Below are 14859 nucleotides of genomic sequence, written 5' to 3'. Positions count from 1 at the left end.
GATCCAGCGGACGGCTGAAGTACGCGCGAGAGTCGATTCGAGGAGTTTAGTTTAGAAGGGGATCGATTGTACTCTCCAGACATCGGCGGAGTTATATCAGGGGAACATATGTTCGCTAAGCTCGGACGCATTAGCGGGGAACACTTAATTCAAATACGTTAGGGTGACTCCAACTTCGAGCTCCGACTCCGACTTCGATTAACTTGCGTTCATTTCGAGTATTTCCACCCCAATGCAGATTAACTTTGATCTCTCGATCGGTTTAACTTGGTTTTTATCTTTTTCTAGTTCTGCGAATAATCAAAGTTAATTTTTATTTTCTAGTTCTGAGAATTTTATGTCTATTTCTATACCAATGCAGATTAACTTTAATCTCGGTTTAACTTACTTTTTATCTCTCTCTAGTCTGCTCTAGTCCTGAGAATTATAAAAAAAGATTAAAAGGAAATAAATTAATTAATAATGTAAATTAATTTATATTGGTAGAAGTAAAAATTAGAAACTTTAATTTTAACTGGCGATTAACTTATCAAGTAATACTTGTCTCATTAACGTGACTGGAATTGTTTATTTATCGTTCGACGTGTGGGGAAGAATAATCAGGTCAGGAATTGGAAATTTCACTGCGAAAACGGTCTACTGATTAATTTCTTAAACTAAATAATACTCGTATCATTTTGTTGACCCGAATAGAATTATTAACGTTTCATTGTTTAACATATAGACAGAAAGATTGGATCAGAAACAATGAACAAATTTATATAATCCGAAATTTTGTTTTAGGTATAATTCTGCCGGTCAAATTAGTCGCCGATCAATTTAAATCGGGATTTAAATCGACTCAAAGTTGCCCTGGATCTGAAAAGTAAGGCAATGAATTTTGAGGAAACGTACAAATCTTTCCCATTATTACAGAAAAACAAGAGTTTAACTTCCCGATTATACGTAAATTAGGGAAAATCATTTGGGAGCAGAGATGAAAGAGGACGAAAAAAAGATTTTCTTTTTCTCCGGCAAACGCGCGCGGAAAACGTGGCAAGTGGCGTCATCTGGCGCGAAGCCCGCGCACCAGCGACGACCGCGCGGCTCGCGCGCCGCGAGAGTCGGTGGGTCGGTGGGCCAACAAACATGGCGTCTGCCAAGTAACAACGCTCCACGCCGCGTTAACGAGTGCCTTACGGTTTTTAGGTTCATGTTACCGCGTCGCCACGCGCATCGCTCCGCGTTCCGCGCCAGCGAGCCGTTTTCTACGTTTTTCTACGTGTAGCGCTCCCCACCCGAGTCTCTCCCGGGGAGATTTCACTCGGCGACGACGACAAGGTGCGTGCAACTAGTGCATCGCGGCGGCGACGGCGGTGGCGGCGGCGGCGGCGACGGCGGCGGTGGTTCGCGACGGCGATTCATCGCGGTGAGTCACAGAGACACTTGTACGTGAACGTGCGAGCCGTCGCGGCTCCCGCTAATTGACAGCGGAAGGCGGGACGATTGTCACGGATCCGCGGGCTAACCGGGGCGTGCGCGAAAAGAAGAGAGCTGTGACGGCCGACCGGTGACGATTTCTCGCTCTCTCTCTCCGCGTTCCGCGACTCTCCGTCGTCGCATTCCCTTTCTTTCGTGTGATTACCCAATTTCTCAGTCGTTTTTCTTGACCGCCCGACCGCGAGTGGCCACGACAAAGCGGTTCCCCCCGAGTCGGAGGTGCCCGCGCGTCGACTTCACTTCCGCGGAAGAGTTGGGGGTTCTCCGCATCGTTATATCATATCCGGATTATCAGCGGTTTTTTACGGTGATACTTGCATTTTTTTTTTTACGTCATTGGTTCCGATAATCGCGACACGATAAGCCCGATGTGTGATCTTTGCCTGAGTTTTCTGTACTAAAATTGTTTGGTTGGATTATTTATACTTTCAGAGTAGGAGACCATTGTTTCGAAAATGCCTACACAGACGGCAGAGAACGATGACATTCGAGTGAAAATTAAATACAATGGGTAATGCATGTTGTTATAAAAACTGTTTTTTATGGTTTGTCTTTAATTTTAAAAAGTTGACGTTTAATTTCTCACAAAAGTTTTCAAGTCACTTATTATTTTTATTGTGATCTAAAATTGTGTATCATATCCGTGACAAAATTAGTCAACATAGATATATTGAAATATATCATTAGACTCGTGAAAATGTCAATAAATTAATTAAAAGACGGCGATACAAGTCAAGCGCGGTACGTGGTGCGCAACTAGAGAATTAATAGTTACAGATTACAATAGTTACAATTATTTGTTACTTCTGTAACTATTAATTCTCTAGTTGCGCACCACGTACCGCGCTTGACTCGTATCGCCGTCTTTTAATTAATTTATAGATATATTGAATTAATTTAAAGAAAGATAAATAAAGAGTCGATGCTGAAGATGTCAAATTAGGATTATGCAAGTCGAAGAAAAACAATGATTTTAAGACAGATGTGTGACGTGACATTTTTCCTGCATTAGGGATGTACATATCATGTACATCACTCCCGGGATTACGGTGGACGCGCTGCGCGAGGAGTTGCGAACGATATGCAGCTTCGGTACGGAGCAGTTCACGATGAAATGGGTGGACGACGAGGGCGACCCGTGCAGGATCGCCTCGCAGCAGGAATTGGATGAGGCGCTGAGGCTGTACGAGCTCGAGAAGGACACGGAAATAATCATACACGGTCAGTCAGGCTGTTTACGTTTGAGCAACTCTGATTGTTTTTTTCGCCAATCGTGTCTCCCGCATGTTGCTTTGATTTTAGCGCGACGCATTAACCGTTCAAAGACTGCGCGTTGCGCCCGACGATAGTCGCTTGCATGTCTGCACTTACATAATTAGAGGAGTGGAGCACCGTACTCGTGATTCATTCACGGTAGAATCAGCGCCCGGGTAGGGAAGGGTACGCAATACATATGTATGCGACAAAATAGGCTCGTCGGTTAAATGTCCACCGATGTCTTTAATATTACTCCACGTTAATGGCCGCGCTGTTTAGATAAGAAGCCATCCATAAATTACGCATAACCGATATATCTTGGCCGTGCATATTAGCGATAGCGTGCTAAGTGCACGCTATGCAGGCGCTCCTACGAGCCCCGAGTATCGATACGCGCCGCGGATAACGGTATGTATGTACGTACGTACCTCGATGATCGCCTTATCGGTGGTTTATCGTCGATACGAGTCGGCGATTAACGGCGAAACAGCTTCATCGGCGTCTAATCGTTATAGCGCCGGTGTTTATTCGGTGTACACATCGATCGATTCGACGCGCGATTTCCTCAAGGATGACAACATTCTCGGGCGCGCCGCGTGTTGCGTGTGCCCACGAGGATTCTATATGCAGTCAGAGCGGCGTGTGATATGAAATTAGAAATTCATCAGCTCCGAGACTTCCCCGAGATAATTCGATACGGATCTCATTTGTGTGCGACGGCAAGATGCTTCTTGGAAGGAGCGGAGCGTATCGTGATCGCGCATACATTTCCGGTCGGAAGAACTTGGCCCTCGCGCGTCTTCTTTCGCTCCTCTCCGCGCGACTTTAATGACGATCGAACCCGTTTGATAAGCACGAAACAAACCCTTCGAGCCCCGAAGATTAATGCTTCAAAGAAAAAACCGACTCTCTCTACACCGAATACTACCTCCTTATTTTTGAACGAGATGGAATTAATTCGCGGTGTAAGAGGATCGTCGAAATTATTGATCGCGGACTTTCCAGAGAAAGATAATGAGAAACTGCAACTAATTAAAATACTTGATCTTGAAGGATTACAGAGTCAGGTTCAATATATTGTTCCCATAAATAACTCCCTTATTAAGCGTAGCTTAACGAGATTGCGTCTCTTTTCTGGAGCCTCGTGAAAAACCAATAATTTCCTAATGAAAACGTGACTCGGTACACGTGAACCTTATTCGGTATATGTACAATAATCGGACATCGTCGCACGATATCGACAGAATCTCGGTTTCTCGATGCATATATAACGCGCGTCAATCTTTACAAATATGTACGTTCGCGCGGTATCGGTCGCAGTGGTAGGCGGTGACTGCACGCTGTCACGAAAGAACGAGGAAGAATCGACAGGGCAGTGACCGAAGGAAATGCAGGATAATAACTCAAAGAGACGAACAGTCAACGATCAGAGTGAAAAATGGAAGAAAGCCAGAAAAATAGAGCAAAGGACAAAGTAGAATAGAGTGTATTGCATCGTCGTGGGACGGAATGGTCCTCTTGGAATCCTCCGTAAAAGCAGAAAGACACAAAGAGCAGAGAAATCCGTTGAGACAGGAAGAAAATGGAGTTAACGAAAAGGACGTGAAACATGTATATAATATATTATAAGGCGGCGAGAGGCGCAAAGTTTACTTGAAAACGGTGACAAGAAGAATCGCCGGATAATCAGCGAGCAAACAGCAAAGGTACAAAAGAGGAGGAAGGGTGTTCGCGCGCGCGGGAGAGAAAGAGGGTAGAGCTTGGGAGAGGCAGAAACTCGTGGGTGGATATAGGCGGGTGTAGGTCCGACACCAACGGGGAACGACGGGGGGATACATGTATCACCTCCACCTCGGCGCGATCCGCGTTTGCGCGATGTCGGTCGGTAGCGTGCGCCGGGCGGCGGCGGCGACGGCGGTGGCGGTTAACGCATCTCGCCGCGGCGGTAGTCGATATCCTTGCACGGACCGATCAGCAAGGGCGCAACGCACACGTCACGCCGTCGCGCTACCGCTCGACGCGAATCTGGCTGTGAGATCCCGAGATCTCGGGTCGGCGCAGGCGGGAGGAAAGAGTGTCGCTGGAAGAGGAAGTCAAGCCGGGGATCGGCCGCGGAGTTGCAGAGAACTCCCCTTCGTGACTAGCTAGCCTGGCCCACGAAGAAGGGGTTGCGTCATATCGTGCGCCTCGACTACGGCGGCGATACTCGACTACGGTGGTTGTGTCGGCTCGCTTGGCTCTCGCTACACCGCGAGTGGAGAGAGGTCGCAAAAGAGGCGGTAAACTAGCATTGATCGAGGCTGGTGATTCGTCGCATGCTCATCCCGGCGGCTCCTGTAAGAGGTCGACGGCGGTGAAGGAGAAAGAGACGAAACGAGAGAAAGAGGAAGAACGGGACAAGGGTGAAGGGGCGAGGCGAGGCGGTAAGGTAATCGGTATATACACATATATAGAGAAAGAGAGATAGAAGCGGGACAGAGAGCCGCGAAAACAGAGAGGCGAGGCGAGGCGATCGCGCGCGGTTGGAGAGTGAACAAAAGGGAATATATACGTTACCGCGACGATCGAGCAAGGCGAGGCAAGCACGGCTGGACTCGCTGCGGAATGGCGTGGGGCTACTGGAGCGCGACCACCGTCAGCGACCGGGGTCGGTCACCTCGCCGCGAGAAGGACAAACAGCATCAGAGCCTGCATCAGCATCAGCCGCCGTCGCAGCAGCAGCAGCAGCAGCAGGCGCAGCAACAAATGCACCAGACGGAGCTGTCCGCGCAGAGCACTTACGCCAGCGTGCAGGAGCGAGAGCTCAGCGTGACCGGGCCCGGCATCGGGATCGTGACGGAGGAACCACCCTGCAGCATGATGATCCAGGGTGGTTCCTTCTATTCGTACTCGGCGGCGACAGCGGCCGCCGCGGCCGCCGCCGTGAGCCGGCGTATCTCGACCGTCGTCGAGGGTAGCGGCGGCGGCGGCGGCCCGTCCTCCATCACCTCTACCGGCATCCAGGTGTTGCCGCGGGAGCGCCACGTGAAACCCGGCACCAGCACGCATCCGCCGTCGCCGGGCAGCGGCGACTCGGCCGAGTACGAGCAGCCGCTCATCGGTCAACTGCGCTCCGCCGACATCTCGCCGCCCCCCATCCTCATCGGTAGTCCGCCGCATCACCATCAATATTATCATCACCTCCATCACGACGACATTTTCGCGCAGCCCGGCACCTCGTCCAGGGCGACGAAGCTGGTCCAGTGCCCGCCGGACGCCGTCGAGGGTATGGACGAGCTGTCCGAGGCTGAACTTGAGGAAGTCGCGGCGAACGCCGAGCTGATCTACGGCATCGGGCCTACCGCGACGTGCCGGGTACACGGGCCGTGCAGCCAGCAGCCGCTGCCGCTGTCGCTGCCGCCGGAGTCCGCGCTCTCGATGACGTCGCTGCTCGACGTTGAGCCCGCGGGCCCGTCGCCGTTCCAGTTCAACGAGATCACCTGGGGTAGGTGCAACCGTGGGGAGGATACGCGTTTGAGGAGGAAGAGCACGTCTCTGGCGCGCGACCAGCTTTGCCCTCCTCCTCCTCCTCCTCCACCTTCTCTTCCCTCTCGTTTCTTTGATGCAGCCCGTGATCTAGGTCAAAGTCTACCCGCCTGTCTACCGCTCGCCAAGATAATACTCGGCCACTCGGTTCTTGTGAGGGTGCGATTGCGTCCGGTGCATCTCGCTCGATGCGCCGGACGCGACGCCCAGAAAAACGCGTGTCTTCCGGCCGCCGCGCCGCATGATTCGCGGATCTCTCGGCCGCCCTCCTTTCGGCCGGCTTTGGCGTTTGTTGACGGAAATCGTCGTGCCCGCGAGAGAGACGTTTAGCGCATTGCAGTAATATAAAACTCTAAGTCGGTCACGTGAATTAATTATCGCGGCTTTGTCCTCGCTAAAAGTAAGGGTTGTGGTTGGTAATAGTTGCTGTCGAGTTGTCGCTCGGTTTAGTGCATCTTTTTTTTCCTTGTCGGGTATGATGGATGGAGAGAAACTTTTTTCCACGCTATATCAAATTTATTCCGCTTACACATACCGCGCTTTATCCGATCGCATTTTAATTGATGACATAATTCACATTTTCCACCTTTCGCATTAATTTCGCAGAATAATCGTAATAAATGTAGTCGGCAAGGCATCCATCGGCTTTTCAAATACGTTCGTATTTTTTTTTTTTATCTATAAACGTATTATGCATCTCGTCGTTGTTGTTTTATGATGAGTTCACTCTTTGCGGCAGGTTAAGCGACAAAGGCGATTATCATCGGCGTTTGCTTTGACGATAAATTTCATCTCTTTCTTTTCTAGCTCGCACAATCGAGGGCAACGAATGCATCGTTGTCCAGTATATTTAATTTAGAGCGTGAATTAGAACTCGGCCGCGTATCGACGCCCATCAGCTCACACACGGCGATCCAGTTACGTGGAGGGTTCGAAGTTTCAAGTACGATCTTCGGTGTTGCCTTCCCTATAGCGCGTATATGCGCCGGTGCACTTATGCACTTACCATTATAGATCCATGCTTCTAGGATACCACGCATCGTCGTCGTCGTCGTCGTCGTCGTGGTCGTAGTACGTGCACCCCGCATACAGCTCGTTGCACGTATTCCCCCACGTTAGGGGTGAGTGTACATCGCATCGTCTTTATCGCCCGTGTCATCGATCCCCCTCCGCGATAATTAGTCCATGAATATTTCAAGGAATTGCGCTCACCTCTCGCGCCGTTGTGCACCTCGTTCCGGCATCGTCGATACGTGTCCGCGGTGAGAGCCGCGGTTCTCTCTCTCTCTCTCTTCCGTAACAAACGATTCGATTACATATATTGTGCCAACGGGAGAGCATCGATGGCCTCGTTAGCGGACCCGCGATCGTATGACACGCGTCGTATCCACGCAGTTGTCGCGACTGCACCTCGTCTCGTATTCATGGATAGAGATTCTACAAAGAGTCATTTTAGCAAGACGAGCTATTAATCCAGCCGATAGATACCCTGTCAAATTTAGTATTTAATAACGGATTTAATTTTCATAATCTAGACATTATAATTTTTAATGGCCTAATTGGGGCGTAATAGACTGATTATAAATTGATTTAAATCTCCGTTCTAAATGAATTAATACATCCGTTTCGCCCGTATAAATCTACATTATTCATTTATACATTTATTTGACCTGTGCACTTCAAATAGACGGGATCGATTTAAATTTATTTAGTCTCTTTTTGATAAATCTATTAACGAATTCGTGGTATTGATGTTCCATAGGTCTATTGTTCGTCAACCTACATCCATTGAGTATCGTTCGAGCGGAGGATCTATTCTGAAGGTCTGCACGATCGGCGCATTTTGCCTGTGTGATCGAGGCATGTGTCTCCGGATAAAAAAAAAACCTTTTGTCCGCTCTCTCGTTGTGACCTTCGGCAACGGTTTTTCGGCCTCTTACCTTCGGCCATTCCAGTCTTTCTCTCAAATCTCGTCGCGAACCGCGATACATCAGCTGACTTAGCCGCCTAGGGTGGCTGGGTGGCCGCTTTAAAAGCGTTAAAGCGAATAATGCGGAACAATTTGCGGCTTTAATTGTATTCCATTCATTAGCTGCGCCAACTTTTATTTCTTTCCTAGATTCTGTGTTTCATAAAGCCATTACTCTGCCCAACGACACGCGACGCAATATACTTAATTGTATATTTAATCATCCTTCTGCTATACGTTACTGGGATTGTTCTGATAAAGGGCTTGTGTCTTCACTCGTCCTTCGCTAATTAGAATTTATACGGCGTTTGTGTGACTACTCCTGGGGCGGGGGATTAAGCCGTCGCGAGTAACGAGATTAAAAACGTCCGCGGGAAAACGTCCCAGGACCTTCGGCTCTCGGCCGGAAGGTTTTCCACGCGCGCGCGCGCGCGCGCGGCTTGGTCGACTTCGCGGTTTTATCGGCGCAAACTTGCAAGGAAATTTAATCGCAAAACGCGCCGTCTCGCTCGCGATAAAGTGATAACGCGGCGCTCGATGGCACGGATAGAATTCAGTGTTACTCGTTATCTGACCGTAACCGGAGCGATACCGAGTAGGACACACGGCAGCCCAGTACGCACAGTATGTTGGACAACGAGCAGCGAATCTCGATCGGGTTCCGGTACTCGAATTGCTTCCCGTGTAAGTTCTCGCATTCGACCCTATGTCGAGATCCCCGACGTAATTTACCTAGACGGGACGAAGGCGGGAGTGGCGTCGATCGACGACTCGACGTCTCGTCGGCGAATTAAATACGCAGTCTTAAATCATTGATCGCTTTGATATTAAGAAGTATGATTTCGCAGAATTTCTTTCTTCATGATATTTCTGGCTCAGCTTCGCTATTAATTATTAACGTAGCTCTATTCAGACCACCTCTCAGATATCGTGTGTCCATAATCCATTAATCTTGCGGGACTTTTTTTTAAATTTAATCTCTTTTCATCAAATGTATGACGGGACGACACAGGAAATGGGAATTACTGTTTAACCGGACACGATATAGAAAATTCGCACAGATTCATTTCCATCGTATCTCTCGAAATTTCGTTTCGACGAAACCCGGGGAGAGGAAATGTCACGTTTTGTCAGCAAAACGAACGTGAATTCTTTCTGTTCTGTTACAGTTTTTCCGAACGTGCCGCCCGCCCCCGGGATGCCGTGCCAGGGAGAAGACAGTGAGTGTTTACTGTTCATTGGAAACGTCTCAGCCATCTTCGCCGAGTCGCGAAGCTTCTCGCTTGCGCTCGATATATAGCATATTAGCGTACTAGCCAGCGAGTTCTAATTAACCGTCCGGTGGAAAGAAACGATTAGCGCGCGATAATAGACAGACACACGTATGCGTAACTCCGTTACGTGCGGAAGCTGAAGAGCCGTAGAAGAAACATCCATTTCTCGCTCTCGACACCCCGCTCTCCACCAAAGCTCTCCCTTCGATACGTTTTTCAATCACAATCTTCATCGACATCAACGCCTGCGTTACACATCGAAAAAACCCCCAAGGCTTCTGATTCTCCGGTACAGTTACAAAATATTGAACTTAAAAATTGATTTTTTTGCGCATCACGATTTATATTCGATAAAGGACTCACAAGATATGTCTTCTTTATTTGTGAATTAATGGATAAACTTTGATCAGTTGTAAAATTTATTTTTGCTGGAAATATAGAATACGTCAAAATTAAATTACATTATGATATTAAAAAATAATTGAATTAATTTTAGATTAATTTTGGATTACTTTTTAATGGAAGATAAGAAGGAAAAGAAATTGCGCCATTTATGAATATTGCTTATTCAATGAAGCCATGTAGCTGTAGCGAGGAACCAGAAACCTTAAGACACACTTCGTTCCTCACAATGTACAGTCGCTCGATAATCGTCGAATGGCTACCAGCGATTCTATCGATGTCACGACAATCTGAAGAAACCTGGAAATCACCGCGTCAGAATGACTAGAACAAGCTTTTGCTTTGAGTCGCATGACTCAAGAGTGGGAATAGTCCTCGCCGATTCTTTCTCAGGTCCCTGGCATCCGAAGCCGATATTCGGCGGTCACTCGTGGATAAAGCATGAATCAAATCCGATCAATCGTAACTCTTTTCCGAATCCTTTAGAGTAGTAAGAACAAACTTACCATAATTTCAGAGCGCGTTTTCACCGTCGACACAGCATGAGACACATTTCGCACGAAATATTGTTGTTTCCCGTTCGCATCGACTCGCTTCGTTCGTTCCCGGCGAAGCCGGCACGTCGTTCGATAACGCAATCGGTCGCGACCGGACGAAAGGAGAGAGGATGGTGGCGTGAAATCAATTTGCGAAGTTACTCGACGATACTTCGACGACGAAATCTTATTATCAAAATAAAATTCCTGAACACACATACTGAAATCGAAGACTTTATATGGATAATATAAGCCTGCTATTACTCGTGTTACGAGATATTATGTAAGCGTCTTTATAAAGCGCAGAGAAAATATTTATCTCCGAAACTTGAAGCTGTATTTAGAGAGAACGGTTAAAGTTTCATTGTTTTTTCTTGGTAACAGATCAGTCATAAAATAATTCAATTAATTACTATGGAGATTAATATTAGTAGTTCAATTAATAATTGATTAGATGATGCTAAGGCTAATTGGATTTGCATTATATAATGAGGTTTCATCGTCGTTTCGGTACGGAATGGATGGATCGCGGAAGTCGATCGCGGCGAATTCGATCGATCAAGTTGGTGCTTTCCATCATTTATGACATTTATGTTATTTCATTTTCCGAAGGAAGCATCTACAGACGTGGCGCTCGTAGATGGAGGAAGCTGTACCGAGTGAATGGCCATATTTTTCAGGCGAAACGATTTAACCGGGTAAGCATCATTCCATGTAATTATCATTGCACAATCTTTACTTTATTCATCGCCCCTGTTTCTCCCCTTCGCCTCGTTCACCTCCTTCATGCACAATCTTTGCGAAAGTAGATCTGTCGCAGGTGTGACGCGGCCGGCGAAACCGACGTTGTGTGCAGAGCTCTCTCGTAGAGCACTTCCAACAGTCTAAAACTTGCTGGCTAGTGACTTCGTCGTCGACGAAGGGAACAGAAGGGAGCATCGCTCTGTCTTTTCTCTCTCTCTCTCTCTCTCTCTCTCTTTTTCTTACTATGTTGCTGGAATTGCAAAGTTGCCATCCTTACAAGACTGTGCTCACGTACGAACTCTCTCGATCTTGCTTCGCGCGTAATCCACCTGTTTTGTTCATCCCCTTCTTTCCTCCAGTATACTCTACTTTGTCCGAGCGCTTTTGGAGGAGCACTCGCTGCGTCTAAGACCGGATACTTAAACATAATTATCATTCGTTTCGACTCAGACTTCGGTCCTAGGACGTTTTAAAACCGTAGCATTGCGTGCGTTATCGCTGCGTCGGTTTGACTTGCAGAAGGCATCCTGCGCGTTCTGCCAGGATCGGATCTGGGGCCTCGGGCGGCAGGGATTCAAGTGCATCCAATGCAAACTACTCGTGCACAAAAAATGCCACAAGGTGGTACGCATGCCATGCCTGAGTCTGCAGCAGCAGCAACAGCAACAGCAGGGCGCAGAGTCGCAGACAATCGACAGAAACGGCGACCAACAGCTTGATCCGTATCCGTGCGTCCCAACGACTCATCTCGAGGATGAGATCACGGCATCACCGATCATCGAGGAGCATTCGCGCGATCGTAAGATAACTTCAATATATTGATTACACGTTGTTCAATATTTTTTATAGCCAATGATAAATTACAATTTTCTGCAAAGATATTGTTGCAATAAGATTAATATTGAGTGCAAGGACATAATTAATTCATACTACTCTGCGTATTAAATAATATATTTTACGTATTTTGTAGTAAATACTACTCAAAGGCGCATTCCTTTTATATCTGATTTATATTTATATTAGAAGACATCTTTTTAACTATTAATTTTTCTATACTACTGTATTTTCTTTACGCTATTAATGTACTTTTCATACATTTACGATTTCATAGGAATCAGACATGAGGAAGGGGAAGAACTGCCTTTGGATACATTGAACGAGGGCGATATTTCGAACGATATGCAACGGCAGTACTCATTAAACGACTTCGAGCTGATCAGGGTGATCGGTCGTGGTTCCTACGCGAAGGTCTTGATGGTGGAGCTGAAGCGTACCAAGAGGATTTACGCCATGAAGGTAATCAAGAAGTCTCTGGTGACAGACGATGAGGACATCGATTGGGTGCAGACCGAGAAACACGTATTCGAGACAGCTTCAAATCATCCCTTTTTGGTGGGCCTGCACTCCTGCTTCCAGACGCCTTCGCGTCTGTTCTTCGTAATCGAATTCGTGCGTGGTGGCGATCTCATGTTCCATATGCAAAGACAGCGCCGTCTTCCCGAAGATCACGCGCGGTTTTACGTGGCTGAGATCAGTCTGGCATTAAACTTCCTACATGAAAAGGGTAAAACAATCTCCTTTTTTTCTGAACAAATTGGTAAGGGATGGAACGTATAATTGAGTTCGATAATCGTTCACTTTCAGGTATTATATATAGAGATTTGAAACTGGACAACGTACTACTTGATCACGAAGGACATGTTAAGCTTACGGATTATGGAATGTGTAAAGAGGGCATTCGGGAAGGCGACAACACCGGCACCTTCTGCGGCACTCCCAATTACATTGCTCCCGAGATTCTACGTGGCGAGGAATACAGTTTCTCAGTAGATTGGTGGGCTCTGGGAGTTCTACTGTATGAAATGTTGGCAGGCCGTAGTCCCTTCGACCTCACTGGTGCGGCCGAGGACCCAGACAAGAACACCGAGGATTTCCTATTTCAAGTTATTCTGGAGAAGACCATACGTATACCGCGATCCTTATCTGTTAAGGCTGCGTCTGTCCTTAAAGGATTCCTTTGCAAGGATCCCGCGGAAAGATTGGGTTGCGGGAAGAGACCTTCTGGTTTCCTCGACATTGTCGCTCATCCCTTCTTTAAAGCGATCGATTGGGAAATGGTAAGTATCGTCTTGACGTAGATGCAAAAGTTTACATATTTAAAAAATACGAGTCTTGTTAACGATAGCTTTCTTTTAATTTCGCAGCTGGAGCAGAAACAAGTTACACCGCCTTACAAGCCACGTTTGGATTCCGATCGTGATCTCGCGAACTTCCCGCCTGAATTTACGGATGAGGAAGTGCGTTTGACTCCGGATGATCCGTAAGTTATTACAGAGCTCTCTAAATTTATGCGATTTACAAATTTAAAGTTTAATTAATGAGAAAAGATTTGTATAAAGATTTACGTGAAGTTGCTTTACTTTATTGCGTCGTCAAGTAAATTTTGAACGCAATGTTCATGCAAGAAAATTTGCAGGAAACAAATTGAGAAGATCGACCAGAGTGAATTCGATGGTTTTGAATATGTGAATCCTCTATTAATGTCACTGGAGGACTGCGTGTGACAAGAGCCACTTTTCATTGTGCAGCGTCACAATCAAGATCAGCAGCAGCAGCAGCAGCAGTATCAGCTGCAGCAGTGCTACATGTACGAGTTGCAAGACAGACTCGCGAAACTTCGTATCGATCCCCTATTCCCCGTTGTCGGCTCAAGCAATCAAGGTTATCACAATAACGTATTTCTAATGACGTACTCGGAGGAGAATGAGAACGACAATAATTATAACGAGCATCATCGGCTGTCGCCGCCCTTCCCCTTCCGATACGAAAGCCCGGTGCTCTCTCGTTCTAAACAACGCCGGTCTGCTTACAGCCCAGGCAATAATAACGCGATCGTTAGCAATTACGATGAGAACGACTATGATGATATGGAGGATGAGAATCCGCGGAAAGGTCTCCTGAAACAGATATTTTGCCTTCCATTAAATTAAAGCTCGATCCGAGCTTTCTTTTTTAAAGAGAATAAGGTTGCCTCCGATTCGATTACTCGATATGCATTTTTGTAGAAATAGCTCGAGACCTACAATATCGTCGGACATAAACGTCCCGTGTAGTTACATAGTATTAAAAAATACGGAAAATATTTAATTCAACTTACAATTAAATATATATAGTATATATATACATATATCTATCGTTAAGTTAACTGTTCTCTTTCACACATGGTGCTGCGAATAGACATGTTGATGGGTAACGTTACTTTCCGCAGCCTTTAGTTGGTAAACTAAAGGTGAAAACGTACCTGAGTGCTTTTGATCAATCTTGTAGGTACTTTTACAGTACCGTTTCTTTTGCGCAGCGGATTGATATTTCCAAAGTATTACGTGATTAATCATTCCTTTCTCTACTATTATTAAAAAAAAAGGTCAGACATATTCTAACTATGATCATTCCAAACAATATTATGAGTTTATAGATTAGTTACATTGTGGAAAAGTCATAATACCAAACGTAGTAATAGCCTCTTCTCTTTTTCGTTGAATAGCTCTTACATGTACATTTTCACTGAAACTCGCGAATAAAAGATAATGCAGATAGTAATTATATCGAGACATTGCTTTTATACGGACATTCCTATTAAATCGATAGTCGTTAACACTGGTCACTTTATGGA

At 46.5% G+C, this 14859-nt stretch overlaps 1 protein-coding gene across 6 annotated transcripts; it reads left to right on the top strand.

Annotated features, from left to right (window-relative positions):
• Window positions 1-501: 501 nt before the first annotated feature.
• On the top strand, window positions 502-13894 carry Apkc (protein kinase C iota type). Of its 6 annotated transcripts, none has more exons than XM_071785230.1 (10): window positions 502-1320; window positions 1912-1990; window positions 2492-2700; window positions 9400-9450; window positions 11055-11140; window positions 11706-11985; window positions 12298-12750; window positions 12831-13303; window positions 13391-13506; window positions 13663-13894. In XM_071785230.1, exons 2-10 carry the CDS (start codon window positions 1935-1937, stop codon window positions 13748-13750), a joined length of 1812 nt encoding a protein of 603 aa, XP_071641331.1. In that variant the 5' UTR covers window positions 502-1320; window positions 1912-1934; the 3' UTR covers window positions 13751-13894. The 6 variants fall into 6 exon arrangements, with proteins under 6 accessions (XP_071641331.1, XP_071641332.1, XP_071641329.1 ...); XM_071785228.1 differs by having other exon boundaries at window positions 503-1408; XM_071785229.1 differs by lacking the exon at window positions 502-1320 and adding an exon at window positions 1440-1786.
• The last annotated feature ends 965 nt before the right edge of the window (window positions 13895-14859 follow it).

Source organism: Temnothorax longispinosus, chromosome 8 (genome assembly GCF_030848805.1).
Source record: "Temnothorax longispinosus isolate EJ_2023e chromosome 8, Tlon_JGU_v1, whole genome shotgun sequence".
In the NCBI taxonomy this organism is placed as follows: domain Eukaryota; kingdom Metazoa; phylum Arthropoda; class Insecta; order Hymenoptera; family Formicidae; genus Temnothorax; species Temnothorax longispinosus.
This window is presented reverse-complemented; position numbering and strand designations above follow the sequence as displayed.

Excerpts from the sequence above, each read along its gene's own strand:
- Apkc (XM_071785227.1), top strand. The coding sequence starts at position 5,341 with ATGGCGTGGGGCTACTGGAGCGCGACCACCGTCAGCGACCGGGGTCGG. Across the intron at positions 9,451-11,054 it reads GCCGTGCCAGGGAGAAGACA|GAAGCATCTACAGACGTGGC; the intron begins GTGAGTGTTTAC and ends CATTTTCCGAAG. Across the intron at positions 12,751-12,830 it reads AAACTTCCTACATGAAAAGG|GTATTATATATAGAGATTTG; the intron begins GTAAAACAATCT and ends GTTCACTTTCAG.